The 13,285-nt window shown below is 33.4% G+C and overlaps 4 protein-coding genes across 6 annotated transcripts; 2 read left to right on the top strand and 2 right to left on the bottom strand.

Annotated features, from left to right (window-relative positions):
- Positions 1 to 1,290: 1,290 nt before the first annotated feature.
- On the bottom strand, positions 1,291 to 3,320 carry LOC136348025 (sugar transporter SWEET1-like). Of its 2 annotated transcripts, none has more exons than XM_066298547.1 (5): positions 3,159 to 3,320; positions 2,175 to 2,373; positions 1,834 to 2,116; positions 1,651 to 1,770; positions 1,291 to 1,594 (listed from the first exon to the last, which is right to left on the bottom strand). In XM_066298547.1, exons 2-5 carry the CDS (start codon positions 2,342 to 2,344, stop codon positions 1,472 to 1,474), a joined length of 696 nt encoding a protein of 231 aa, XP_066154644.1. In that variant the 5' UTR covers positions 2,345 to 2,373; positions 3,159 to 3,320; the 3' UTR covers positions 1,291 to 1,471. The 2 variants fall into 2 exon arrangements, with proteins under 2 accessions (XP_066154644.1, XP_066154645.1); XM_066298548.1 differs by lacking the exon at positions 3,159 to 3,320 and adding an exon at positions 2,963 to 3,110.
- Positions 3,321 to 3,708: 388 nt separating this feature from the next.
- Positions 3,709 to 5,319, top strand: CSN5 (COP9 signalosome subunit 5). Its single transcript, XM_066297962.1, has 5 exons — positions 3,709 to 4,018; positions 4,157 to 4,391; positions 4,453 to 4,647; positions 4,706 to 4,973; positions 5,029 to 5,319. Exons 1-5 carry the CDS (start codon positions 3,852 to 3,854, stop codon positions 5,220 to 5,222), a joined length of 1,059 nt encoding a protein of 352 aa, XP_066154059.1. The 5' UTR covers positions 3,709 to 3,851; the 3' UTR covers positions 5,223 to 5,319.
- A 479-nt stretch (positions 5,320 to 5,798) lies between these two features.
- LOC136347721 (transmembrane protein 65) lies at positions 5,799 to 9,675 on the bottom strand. 2 transcript variants are annotated; one of them, XM_066297964.1, is made up of 5 exons: positions 9,184 to 9,675; positions 8,045 to 8,170; positions 6,863 to 6,904; positions 6,654 to 6,721; positions 5,799 to 6,590 (listed from the first exon to the last, which is right to left on the bottom strand). In XM_066297964.1, exons 1-5 carry the CDS (start codon positions 9,494 to 9,496, stop codon positions 6,282 to 6,284), a joined length of 858 nt encoding a protein of 285 aa, XP_066154061.1. In that variant the 5' UTR covers positions 9,497 to 9,675; the 3' UTR covers positions 5,799 to 6,281. The 2 variants fall into 2 exon arrangements, with proteins under 2 accessions (XP_066154061.1, XP_066154062.1); XM_066297965.1 differs by lacking the exon at positions 8,045 to 8,170.
- A 476-nt stretch (positions 9,676 to 10,151) lies between these two features.
- Sec61alpha (SEC61 translocon subunit alpha) lies at positions 10,152 to 12,874 on the top strand. The gene is made up of 5 exons (XM_066297961.1): positions 10,152 to 10,349; positions 10,505 to 10,572; positions 10,812 to 10,877; positions 11,103 to 11,313; positions 11,420 to 12,874. Exons 1-5 carry the CDS (start codon positions 10,343 to 10,345, stop codon positions 12,496 to 12,498), a joined length of 1,431 nt encoding a protein of 476 aa, XP_066154058.1. The 5' UTR covers positions 10,152 to 10,342; the 3' UTR covers positions 12,499 to 12,874.
- The last annotated feature ends 411 nt before the right edge of the window (positions 12,875 to 13,285 follow it).

Below are 13,285 nucleotides of genomic sequence, written 5' to 3'. Positions count from 1 at the left end.
AAAGAGGTACCAGCTATTAAACCATAGTCACTTGGTATCAACCCAGATTTGAAGGCATGAATTTACCAGAACAAATTATTTTATATACCACCTCGCCATCTCATTTCACTACCTAACCAACCAGTTACAAGCAATACCTCGCCGAGAAATGTTCATAAAGAAACAAGGTACCATTTAATAATTCGTTATTCAGGGATTTTCATCTGGCCTTACGCAGCACCTACAAGCAATCATCAGTGGATACATCAATGATTTAAAAATGAAATTGTGTCTGCAAATTTTAATATACGGTGTAATGCTGGGACATTTAGTGAATACTGACCGAACGGCGAGTTGCCAAAGAGTGCTAGTTAACAACGATAGAGTTCAAGGCGAGTGCTGCGTCTTCGTCAAGGAAAGAGCGAAGGACTTACAGCAAGAGCTGTTAGGATTATTAGACCCGAAAATGACCTCGCAGATGTTTCTGCAACACGAGACCCACTCTGCTGAAGACGTTGAAAAAGCGATTATTGGTTTGATGCCCCTATATAAGAAAGAAGCACAGCGTCCACTTGACAAACCGCCCATTTTAATAATTGGAAATCACCGTAAGGACCACCAAGCTCCGCCTCGAGACAGAGAGAGCCATCATAGCCACGAACGCGTCCATACTCAAGACAACTCAAAGAAATCTGGTTCAGCACCTCTCAAAAATTTTACTAAAATAGGACAGGTTCCGCAGCCATCGAATAATGGTGGCGAAATTATCAATGTAACGAAAGAAATTAAATCAGCAGTAGAAGACAACACAACCGGAAATATTACCATAAAAAAAATGTTTCTAGGTAATAGAAATGCTATTGACGTACCTACAGTGGAATGTCCCACAGGACAGGCTAAAGATTCCAGTGGAAGTTGTGTGTTGGAGTTTGTTTAGATTGTACAAATTTTTATTATTTTAAAATGTTTTAAATGTACTTACTTAAAATGCATTTATCACACGGTCTATGCAAATCGTTTTATTAGAGTAGGTAGATAGTCCAATAGATATCAGAGTAGTCTCTCCACAAATCTTCAAAAGCATTCGAAATTTACTGGTTTTTGAAACACATTTGTGTTTTACCAATGATTTTTCAAAATACCTAGGGACTTGATTATGCTTCATTCCAGATTTGTAATGGAATTTTTCTCTTTTTTCAAGAATATCTAGAAATTTTAAAAGACTTACTGAAATTTTCGATCTTCTCGCTGCTTTACAAGTAGGATCTACAAGGTGGTGCCAATTTAAGGATCATCATTGAAATCTCGGAATTGAAAATTAGCAAAACAATATATTACATCAACGATTTACATACACAATTGTATATAATAAATAAATTTAGATATATAATAAATAATTTTATTATAATATTGTCACTATTAGGTACTTCTCATGAATACTGGAAGACCTGGAATGAAAAATCACTGATTAAAAAATTGGCTCTCGCACTTGCTATTGCTTTTTCTTTGTGCTCTTATTTTTCTTATTTTGACCCTGTGATGGCTCGGGCTTAGGGTACTTAATTATCAGAGCAAGTTGTACCACGCATAAGACACAACCTATCACATTCTGAATCTAAAAATAAGTACAATTGCCATAAGCCAATTTAAAGCTAAATTCTTTTTACATACAATCATGAAACCATTTTGTAAAATGTTTCCATAGAGAAACCATAGGAATGTCACAATAGCCCCCATCAGGGTAATGGGAAGTGGAATCGATGATGCGTCCTTATCTGCTATTATTTGTTTCTAGAAAAAATTATGTACTTAATTAATAATGCATTGACAAAGAGCAATTACAGAACTGCTTACAATTCCTCCCAAGGGCGCCCCCAGAAGAGCCAGCATAAGTATAGTCAAAATAAGGCCAAATCTGAATTCTAGGTTTTTGGAACTTTCTAATTCTGTGTACCCCAACAAAATTGCCAATACTCCAATGCCCATGGAGATTGGTTTATATATCTCTTCATATTTGTCTTCAGCAAATTTGTAAAAAAATATTGAGTAAATCGTGTTCAACACTATGGCTACCACATTGACCTTTATCATTGCAGGGTCATTTAATAGAAGGCCATACTTAAGCATCAGTATAGCGCTAAAATATTAGAATATATTAAAATTAATTACCTTGTCGAAGTAGGTTGGAAACTTACATAGTAACACCGCCAATAAATGGCATAGAACTAATACCCTTAGATGTACCTTTGTTGTAAATATCCCGGCATACAAATAATCCAGAAAAGAATTGAGCTATTGTCACATAGCTAGCAACTTCACCCACAATTTCCTTGTATGGTTGTAAAATGTAAGAAATAACCTCCATATCTTCTCAGACTTACTTCACTTTGAGTACTGAAAAAGTACTGGTTTATTGTATCTGATAGCAGATTTAAACAATTGTTTATTATTAGTTTTAATTTACAATGAGATGACAAGGTCGTGTATATGGGTTAACTAAAAAGTATCTTTAAATAATGCTAATTTCTTGCAAAATTTGTTTCATAAGAAAAGCTTAACAAATATTTAAGAAATAATCCCAATAATTGACCAATAATGACTGTAATACTTATATGTCTTTCTATTGGAGGCTAGGACATGATCAAGATATAGATATTATATTTCCTATTACATGGGACCAGTTTGTTTGTTTACTTATAAATATTTTGGGCCAGAATTAAAATTGCGTCATGAGATTTATTGTTGCGTGTTTTGTTCTTATACAGGAAATACTAATAAAAGTGCAATGAAGTTAATTTAAATTATCAGGGGATCAACTGGTATGTTGAACTGCAGATGAGAAAAGAAGTTAGTCCAAGGAAAGAAGGTCATTTTATGATTACGTATTTTAGTTTACCATTTATTTATAAGAATTTCTAATGGGTGTTTTAAAAGTGATTGAAATATTAGATATTAATCTGAGCATGTGACATGGAAAACTTACTTAATTTCATCCAATATAATGCACCACTACAACTAAATTTTTAATAATAACGACTGCTAAACCAATTCTGTATTCTGTTAAAATAAATATTGTTTTTAGAATTGAAGGCTGTCTGCTAATAGAATACTATGCATGCTGCTATGCGATTTATGTAAATGATCATAAAACAAACTGAATATAATTGTATTTTACTTACTCAGCTTAATTATATACGTATTTAATCAATAGGGTATTAGCACCATTAAATAACAAATTCGTACATATTAACCAAGTTTTTTTTTCAATAATTAAATTGTTTAAAAATCGTGGCAGAAAATATAATTTTTAATTGGTTCTAATTTGACACTTTTGACGGTTATTTTTGGAGGTTAACAACTTTTTGATTTTAACTGGAAATGATCATTGCTCCGCAAGAAGGGTTGATTAAGGAAATATGCTCCGGACCGACAAATTAACTTTTCTTGATCTATAGACGCTATTGGTAAATTTAAAAAAATATAAATTTGCGGGAATCAGGGATTTTATCGCGAAGTATATTTTTGATAAATAAATATCTGGAGAAAGATGAAGAGAGACAAAAACTAAAACCATTTGAGCATCAAATGAGTTTAAACATGACAGCTTAGTGTATTGGGTGTGTGTGATGTTGCGATGAGGTATACCTGTATTTGCGAAAACACCTTATCTATAAGGAATTTGGAAAGAGTAATGAAATTATTACCCGACAATGACAGGTGGCAGTAAAATAATTAATAAGTTATTTTGATTTTAACTGGAGTACTTGTTCTGATTTTGGAGTTTGCTCTTGCTATAAAGTATTTTTGCATAATAAATTTAATTTCGCATGTTCGTTTAATTGCGATATTTCCTATTAATTCCCTTCTCGAAAATGTCCAAGCCGAGCACGTCCAGTAGTGGTGATACTCACTTACAAGTTGCTCAAAAAACTTGGGAATTGTCTAATAATATGGAAGTAGTAAATTCAGTTGATGAAATCTACAAATATGACAAAAAACAACAACAAGACATTTTGGCTGCTAAACCTTGGGAAAAAGAGTAAGTGTAATTCTTAAAATTGTTGCATAGAAGTTTCCATAAAATTAAACAGTAATGTAAAGGTGGAAAATTCATAACTGCTAATTATATGTACTAGACACTTGCTATATGTACTCTAACAAATTTCTTTGATTTCAGTCCCCATTTTTTCAAAGACATAAAAATATCAGCTTTAGCTCTTTTAAAAATGGTAATGCATGCCAGATCAGGAGGTACCTTGGAAGTTATGGGCCTTATTTTGGGGAAAGTCGATGGTAATACAATGTTTGTTATGGATTCTTTTGCACTGCCTGTAGAAGGAACTGAAACTAGAGTGAATGCTCAAGCTCAAGCATATGAGTATATGAGCTCTTACATTGAAGCTGCCAAAATGGTATATATGCATGAGTTAGGTTTTTTTGAAATCATATTTAATTAAAACAGAATTTCTTTAGGTTGATAGGCAGGAAAATGCTATTGGTTGGTATCACAGTCATCCAGGATATGGTTGCTGGTTGTCTGGTATAGATGTTAGCACTCAAATGCTCAATCAAAACTTTCAAGAGCCATTTGTGGCTATAGTTATTGATCCAGTTCGAACCATTTCTGCTGGAAAAGTTTGCTTGGGCGCTTTCAGAACCTATCCTAAGGTATATATATATATTGTAATGTGTATTGTAACAGGTTGGGAGAATAAATAAGCTTTAGGGGTACAAACCTGCTAATGAAGAACCATCTGAATATCAAACAATACCTTTAAATAAAATAGAAGACTTTGGTGTACACTGTAAGCAGTACTATTCCTTAGAAGTCTCATACTTCAAGTCAACTCTAGATAGAAGGCTACTAGATTCCTTGTGGAATAAATATTGGGTGAATACTCTTAGTTCTTCCAGCTTACTAACTAATGCAGATTACACCACTGGACAAATTTTTGATTTATCTGAAAAATTGGAGCAGTCAGAAGCAGCAATAGGTAAGTTAATAGGTTGAATTAAATTTGGTCTTCTGAATGTTTGTTTTTGATATAGGACGTGGTGGGTTTATAGTAGGTGCTACTGATCCCACAGAAAAAAGAACTGAAGATAAATTACTGAAGGCTACAAAAGATAGTTGCAAAACAACAATTGAAATTATACATGGATTAATGGCACAAATGATCAAAGATAGGTTGTTTAACAGCGTCACTCCTGGACGGGCTTGTGTTTCAGAAAATGAGACTTAAAGCCTCCTTAGTAATGAATTGTGATTTTTTGCTTTATTATTAATAATTTTCTGTATTATGATGATCATTTTCTGGTTTAAATATATTATTATACCTATTTCTTTGGTGGTTATAATGATATTTAAATACCTATAATTTTTCGTGTTCGACGTCAGTGGCAGATTCAATATTTCAGTATTGCAGAAGCAAAATTTTTTGGGCAATAACACAAGTAGTAATATGGATATATTGTGATTAGGTCATAAGTGGTCCTTTTGTAATGTACGTATAGATGTACCCACACCGTATCAACAAAATCATTTTGTCATAAACATTCAGACAAGGAACCCAATTCAATAAAATTTTTTACTATCTATATCTTTGTATTTGCTAATTCGTAAATGAGAATGAAGCGATGATCAAATAAAATCGACAGGTTGTTGATAATGTTCTACCGTTTGACATAAACAATTTTCATTCTTAAAAACTACGTGTACATAGATGCTTCATTTTAATTTAAAATATCTTATGTACATTTTACATTATTGACAGATTTAAATAATGATTGCTAGTGTATAATATTGAGTTGCTAATTCGAACAAGCCAAGAAACACATTTATTTCGTTCATAATCCACTATTCCTCAATGGTAAGCAAGAAATAAATTCTATACGTAATATTGCATAAAATGCACTGGCTGCAGAGTAAATAAAATAAATAAATATATTGTACTACATTTGTCAGTATTATATGGCACTAAAATCCCTTCAGATTAGAGTATGAAAGTAGGTACTTAATTAATATTAATTTAAATGATACATTTAACTAACAATTCCTAGCATTTCTGTATAACCGCTATAGTTTAAAAAAACTATTCCACACATAATATCAGTTTCACCAAAATATCTAGTTAATTTAAAAAACAACAGTAAATACCAAATGCTCGTTGCCCACTAATAGCTTTCTACATTAAATTTTGTAAATAAACTGTAATAAATAAAACATAAATTAACTAAATGTATGCTTAGTGTGCAGTTCTCCACCAAAAACAAGGACACAGTTATTTTGTTTTAGTAACTACTTAAGCTGCTTCTTCTTCTTTTTCCTTATCCTCCTCTTTATTTTTTTTAAAGAACAGCGGACACATCCCCAGTAAACAACCCAATGTAACCCCTAATACCCGCCCGGCATTGGCTGCGTTTCTTGAGCAGCTCATGTCCATTTGCATGGGAGAAAGTTTTGGAGGGCTGAAGCCAATTCTGTTGGCCAATCGTTCAACGTAGAAAGCGGTGCCTATTCCCAAAATATCAGAAAGAGTGTTGCCTAATGCTGCCGCTGCCATTGTGGTTAAACAGAAGTAGGATCCAAGATATAAGTCGATGTAATCGCCCTACATTTTGAATCGTTGCAATGTCACCCAGTAGATTTTTAAGTGAGCAGTATATATACTTACAAATATCAACATAAAGAAGTTATCCAAAAATCCAAATCCAATAAAAGGAATCGAATTGGCGATGGAAACTGTAATCATTAAAGTCCTCTAGTCAATAATTATGTTTGAAATTGTTGGTAGAGGTATAGAAGATCAGTTTTTTTCAAAGAAAGCAATGAACACTTAGGTTTTTATTAAACTCATTAAAACAAATATCAATAGGTACTTACTGTCAATCAGATTTTTTCTTGTTGGCCTTGGTATGGACTCGGCTGAAAAAGGCACAAACTATAATGGAAGAGTTGGTTTTTAAGATTTTAAATAATTGAAGATTGCTAATGATCGTGATTGTTGGCGAATTCTCGACTATTTGGTGAAAAAAAGTTTAAGATAAAGTTTACGGGGAACTTAACTGTTTGAAAATAAGACGTTTTTGAAGCTATGTTAATAGGAAATGTTTTCTTATATTCATGTCAAATTACATACAATCATTACATAAAAAGCGGAGATACCTAGTATAGCCAGTTTTTTTGAATTGGTGCATTACTTCATTAAAAATAATACAATATTACCAATCCATATTGCAATCTTAATTTTAAAAAATTGGTAACTTAATTCTAACATGCACAACTCACATTACTTCCACAAGACTATAAGCATCATGCCAACTTAGACCAGTGCACAATTAAGCTAAGTAATTAATAAAAATATCAGCGTTAGGGTACCTACCTATTGTAGTGCCAAATCCGCATTTGCATTTTTAATTTGTTTTGTTTGTAAATATACGTACGTGTGTAAATATCTGTTGCATAAGTAAATATGTAAAAAAAAATTAATAAAGAAATACGCATAAAATAAATTTCTTACTTTTTCTACAGTGTGTCCAAGATATAATTCTTTAGTATAGGATAGGGACTTGTGGAACAATACGTTATTTAGATACTTTTAAAGATATGGCCTCTTAATGTAACACCTTGTACATTTTTAATGTATCAAAACACCATCCCTTTAACAATAAACTTAGCTAGGTTAAAGAATAATAAAAAAAAAATCCTACCCTAAACAAATTTTGGACACCCAGTAAAAAATTTTATATAAACTTCGGGTAAAAGAATGCCACAAAAATATTAGCATTTTTAGCAATACAAAGGATTATTTCAGTGATTTATAGTGCAAATAATTCTGGTTATCTTTGTTTATCCTTAATTAAATGAATTCCCATTATTATTGGTAACTACTAAATATTTGAAACAGTGAATTAAGAAATAACTATAAAAATGTAATTTCAGGGAACACATACAGAAAAATCATTTTTACATCTTTTTAAGGTAAAAGCTCAATGGAGAATCAAATTTATTCTTGTGTGAGAAACCTAATCCCTAAATGGCGAAAAGTCGTTTACATTAACCTACCAAATTTGTTTTTTAACCAATCCTCAGGAAAGGCACAGTATGTCCCAGTTGGATCGACATCACCCAACCTAGGTAGTTTAGCAGGCCTGCCAAATTTACTTCTCCATCTTGATGCAGCTAGCTGACCTTTAAATTAGTTGCTAAGATGTAATAAAATAAAAATTGTAAATAAAAAATAAAGCAGTTGTTAGGAAAACAAAACAATACATTAAATAAGAAAAACTTTATATTTTTGGTGACTGATAATATGTAAATATGTTGACAGTAGGTTGGCAGTATGCACAGTACTTACGTATAGCCTTACTATTTTAGTCTGTAGATTTGTATATAATACTGTTAGTTTCAACCAAAATTTCATCAACTAAGGCAAAAAAATCTTGTAGTTATATTTAATGTGTTGCTCAAAAATTAAGTATTTTTGTAAAGAAAAATATATATACAAATTCTTCATTTTTTATTGTAATTTAAATTTGATTGTGATTATATATACCTTTTGTAAAAGATTTATGACTGTTTAAATTTGGATTATAATTGAGATGTGCAACTCATATCTGTCTATAGATGAGTAAGATCTGTCCAAATCTAGACTGAAGTATGAATGGACTTTAAGCTAATGAGTGTATTTACAAATACAGTTACAATGAACAAACAAGCAAATTAATACATACAATAAAACACATCTATGTAACAGTGGTAATTTGAACAGCAAATTGTGGCATACATACTAGAATCATCTTCATATAACTAATTCAGTATGTTTCCCAATTTCTTGAACAACTAATGCATTGTACCTAATATTTAAAGATGTGTCCACACAAAAGAAACAAGGGGCAATATTTATCTTTAAGACAAATTTTAGAAATTCTTCAAAGTGGGCTGTCTTTCCTATTTAAAAACCTGTTTCTCTAGTCTAGAAACCTCGACAATGTCTAAATGTTTTTTGAGATGTTCTATTCAATCATTTCTTTTATAATGAATGTCACTTTTGTGCAGATGAGTCTTAATACTTACTCCATGTTATGATTCTTAAATATTACCCAATTTCTTTTACCACAGATATTTTCTTATGAGTTACATAGAAACATTATTCTGTTTTAAAAGAATTCAGGATTTTCCACATTTCGGTTCAAAATAATTACCTTCATATTCATCTTTGACTAACTTAGATTTATATTCGTGAAGTGCGGAAGTTAGAAAGTCCCTTTCCTCATCGTTTAGCCTGAGAACGAGTTCTTGTGCTTGCAGTTTGGACAGTCCTTGGGTCATACTTGTTGTTTCAGCATGTCCTGCAGTTCCTGGCACCAATGAGGTAATTCTAAGGTTCCTTTTGCTTATGAAACAGCCATGTTTTGAATCAGTTGTTAATCTAGTCCCTGAAGTGTTGCAGTAGCATTTAAAAGTTCTTTTGCACAAAATATGTATAGAACGATTGTTAATGTTTCTCAAAGACATTGTATTATGGGTTTTAAAGATAAGGACGGCTTCGTAACCTTAAATAAGTGGAGTAACTATATGCGAGGAAAACTACTGAACACAAGTGGATTTAAACTTAAAAATAAAAATTTGTTAATTATTATTTTAGTAATTAATTATATATTGTTAATATTTTGATTGGTAATGACAGATGACAATATGATTTTGACAAGCTCATAGATAACAGATTCTACCCTAACGGGTACACCAGTTACACTTACTTCCAGCGAAGATCCTCAGACCTACAATTTTTATTGCCGCTGTTTCGCAATTTTAGAATTTCTTCGCCTACGAAGTCTTTGAATATTTTCACAGTAGAGCTATAGTGGTCTCGAGGACGAGGTAATTTGATTCCTCAAAGAAATTTTAAACTCGACGCCTTTTAAAGGTGAATGCCATAGACGACCGATAATAACAGCTGTAGTCGGAGAGCAGACATGATATTTTAAAATTTTTGTAGGATTCTTGGTGGAGCTAAAAGTACTATTTGTTACATTTACAGTGATTCTTCTGATGAGGTGTTTCATTAATTGCGTAATCTCAAATGAAACATACCTTAGGATGAGCAACCAGATATACGCATCCCCGTTGTCAGTTGTCGCACTTTTACCGTATCGTCATCCGTCTTATAGCCAACATCATCAGTCACGTGGTACGCTTTCTTGCTACGTGTTCGGCGAGTGGGCCAAAATTCTTTCAAAGTACCGTATAATTCGAAGGCAAAAGTCTGTCTTTCGGCTTGGAAGTTGAAGTACCCATAAAACCATCACCATCGAATTGAATTGTAGTTTCTTTAGGTTTCTCCTGTCTTGAAGGCCCATCAAAATGGGGAGTAAGTATATTTTTTTCGCTATTTTTCTGTGATTTTATTTGTTTCCCAGCCATTTAACCTAACATCCAGGAATCCTTAAATTTTAGCAAATTTTTGCTGTCGACGTGGTAGGGCCCGTGTGCCTAAATTTTCTAACATTTCGCTTATTTTTGCAGTTAAATTTCTAGAGGTGATCAAGCCATTTTGCAGTATTTTGCCTGAAATAGCGAAACCAGAAAGAAAGGTGAGTCCTTGTTAAGGAAAAACAGTTTAGTTCTCAATTACACTCAATCTGTATTCTGTGTAAAGCACTGACATACTTTTGCATATTTTATTAATTTAATATCTTTTTGATTAAGAGGTAATAAACCAAAAAATGTTTCATCTTCATTTGAAGATTTTCATTCACAATTTTGGAAACAGCTGTTTGAGATTTTTACTTCCATTCGATCCAAGTTACCTTCAATATTCCCTAATTTTCAGATCCAATTTAGAGAGAAAGTACTATGGACTGCAATAACCCTCTTCATTTTTTTAGTTTGTTGTCAGGTAAGTTTAGAGTGGCACATTATAGTACCTAATGACTAGCTATTATTGAAATAATTATTTGGGTATTAAGTAAACAAATAAGGATATTGGACACATACCAAGATAGAGCAGTTTTCCTATGTTTTCAGGCAAAATCCACAAATTACCATCTGACAATATTATGTCTATTTGATTTCTATATGTGATTTATTTAATGTGTTGTTAATGTTAAACATATTTTTATAGATTCCTCTCTTTGGAATCATGAGTTCAGATTCAGCAGATCCTTTCTATTGGATCCGTGTCATCCTTGCATCAAATAGAGGCACTCTTATGGAGCTTGGTATCTCACCTATTGTCACATCAGGTCTTATCATGCAGCTGCTTGCAGGAGCTAAAATTATTGAAGTTGGAGATACTCCAAAGGATCGAGCTCTATTTAATGGTGCTCAAAAACGTAAGCGGCATTTTATTTTTATTTCTTTTACAGGCATCAAGTCAGTTGCAATATTTTCTAAATGTTCAATCATAGTTTTGTTACTAACTTCAGTTTATTCTTCCAGTTTTCGGCATGGTAATCACTGTTGGTCAAGCCATTGTCTATGTAATGACTGGAATGTATGGAGACCCTGCTGAAATTGGAGCTGGTGTTTGCCTGTTGATCATTATCCAGTTATTCGTTGCCGGCCTTATCGTCCTATTGCTTGATGAACTGCTGCAGAAAGGATATGGTTTAGGTTCCGGAATTTCTCTCTTCATTGCAACCAATATTTGTGAAACTATCATCTGGAAGGCCTTCTCACCTGCCACTGTTAATACAGGAAGAGGGACCGAATTCGAAGGAGCTGTTATTGCTTTGTTCCACTTGCTTACCACTCGTCAGGACAAAATTAGGGCTCTTCGTGAAGCTTTCTATCGTCAAAACTTGCCCAATCTCATGAATTTGTTGGCGACAGTATTGGTGTTTGCCGTGGTGATATACTTCCAAGGATTCCGAGTCGATTTACCCATCAAAAGTGCCAGATACCGTGGGCAGTACTCCAGTTACCCCATCAAACTTTTTTACACATCCAACATTCCCATCATCCTCCAATCTGCCTTAGTGTCCAATTTGTACGTAATTTCCCAAATGTTAGCTGTTAAATTCCAAGGAAATATTCTTATAAACTTGCTGGGAGTGTGGGCTGATGTTGGAGGTGGCGGTCCGGCCAGATCTTACCCCATCGGAGGATTGTGCTACTATTTGTCCCCACCAGAGAGCGTGAGCCATATACTTGAAGATCCGATCCACGCTCTCTTGTACATTGTCTTCATGTTGGGGTCCTGTGCCTTTTTCTCAAAAACGTGGATTGAAGTTTCTGGAAGCTCTGCCAAAGATGTGGCTAAGCAATTGAAAGAACAACAAATGGTTATGAGAGGACACAGGGATAACTCCATGATACACGAACTCAACAGGTACATTCCCACTGCGGCGGCGTTCGGAGGGCTCTGCATCGGGGCTCTTTCGGTCCTGGCCGATTTCATGGGCGCCATCGGTTCAGGAACCGGTATTCTTCTGGCTGTTACTATTATTTATCAGTACTTTGAGATATTTGTTAAAGAACAAAGCGAGATGGGAGGCATGGGAGCTCTCCTGTTTTAGTTTGCTGACTGAACTCAGAGTTAAGTGTAAAGATGGGGATGTGTTAGTACACTTTGCGAGTGTAAAGTTTGTGTGCAAGTTTAGTCGTAATATGCAATAGGTTCGGTTTAATGTAATATACATACATTGTAAGAGTGCAGTCGCTCCTGTGCCAGTACAAGTTTTTTTGTACTGCTAGATTTAAATATTCGTTGGAAGGGCGAAGGAGAACCCTCAAATATATATTCATTGTATATTTACATGATTTGCGTTTGGTATATTTTTACATCATTTTTACATGTCATTACCCATTTTTATTTGGTTGTGTGCTCACGCACTTTATTTTTTTGTTTATAAGAGGTAATTTATTAAATAAACTTAATGACAATTTTCCGTATAGCGATGTGTTTTTTAATTCACGCAAAGTCATTGTGCCCTTCTACACCTTACTCTTCTTTTGGTTGTTTAGTCAATGTTTACGTTTAACTAGCCAATCCTAAATTTGGTTTATTTATAACAGGGACGCGATTCGCAACGTCATTGGAGTTTTCGTTAATTACAAAACGACGAGTAAGGTAAGAACCAAAATTGGTGTTTTGCTAAAAAATTCCCCTTTCCTTTTAGAGTTGTGTGGTGATTTCCTGTGTATTGTTTATTAGTTCCAAAGGTCCTGGTTCCTCCTTGTATTCTATGCACCTATACTGCAACAATCAAGTACATATTTGAATTAAATAAAAGATGTATTAGTGCTTTTGTCAGTCTTCAGCATAAATATTTGCCTGACATACACTGAAGCGAAAAAATTCGA

Source organism: Euwallacea fornicatus, chromosome 30 (genome assembly GCF_040115645.1).
Source record: "Euwallacea fornicatus isolate EFF26 chromosome 30, ASM4011564v1, whole genome shotgun sequence".
NCBI classification, from domain to species: domain Eukaryota; kingdom Metazoa; phylum Arthropoda; class Insecta; order Coleoptera; family Curculionidae; genus Euwallacea; species Euwallacea fornicatus.
Note: the sequence above shows the minus strand (reverse complement) of the source record. Positions and strands in the feature narration are given on the sequence as shown.

Coding starts and splice junctions, on each gene's coding strand:
- LOC136348025 (XM_066298547.1), bottom strand. CDS start 2,344: ATGGAGGTTATTTCTTACATTTTACAACCATACAAGGAAATTGTGGGT. Junction 2,117..2,174: donor TTTATTGGCGGTGTTACTAT/GTAAGTTTCCAA, acceptor CTAATATTTTAG/CGCTATACTGATGCTTAAGT. Junction 1,595..1,650: donor TACAAAATGGTTTCATGATT/GTATGTAAAAAG, acceptor ACTTATTTTTAG/ATTCAGAATGTGATAGGTTG.
- CSN5 (XM_066297962.1), top strand. CDS start 3,852: ATGTCCAAGCCGAGCACGTCCAGTAGTGGTGATACTCACTTACAAGTT. Junction 4,392..4,452: donor ACATTGAAGCTGCCAAAATG/GTATATATGCAT, acceptor GAATTTCTTTAG/GTTGATAGGCAGGAAAATGC. Junction 4,648..4,705: donor CTTTCAGAACCTATCCTAAG/GTATATATATAT, acceptor AATAAGCTTTAG/GGGTACAAACCTGCTAATGA.
- LOC136347721 (XM_066297964.1), bottom strand. CDS start 9,496: ATGTCTTTGAGAAACATTAACAATCGTTCTATACATATTTTGTGCAAA. Junction 6,722..6,862: donor AAGAAAAAATCTGATTGACA/GTAAGTACCTAT, acceptor TAATGATTACAG/TTTCCATCGCCAATTCGATT. Junction 6,591..6,653: donor ACTTCTTTATGTTGATATTT/GTAAGTATATAT, acceptor TTCAAAATGTAG/GGCGATTACATCGACTTATA.
- Sec61alpha (XM_066297961.1), top strand. Junction 10,573..10,811: donor TAGCGAAACCAGAAAGAAAG/GTGAGTCCTTGT, acceptor CCTAATTTTCAG/ATCCAATTTAGAGAGAAAGT. Junction 11,314..11,419: donor ATTTAATGGTGCTCAAAAAC/GTAAGCGGCATT, acceptor TTATTCTTCCAG/TTTTCGGCATGGTAATCACT.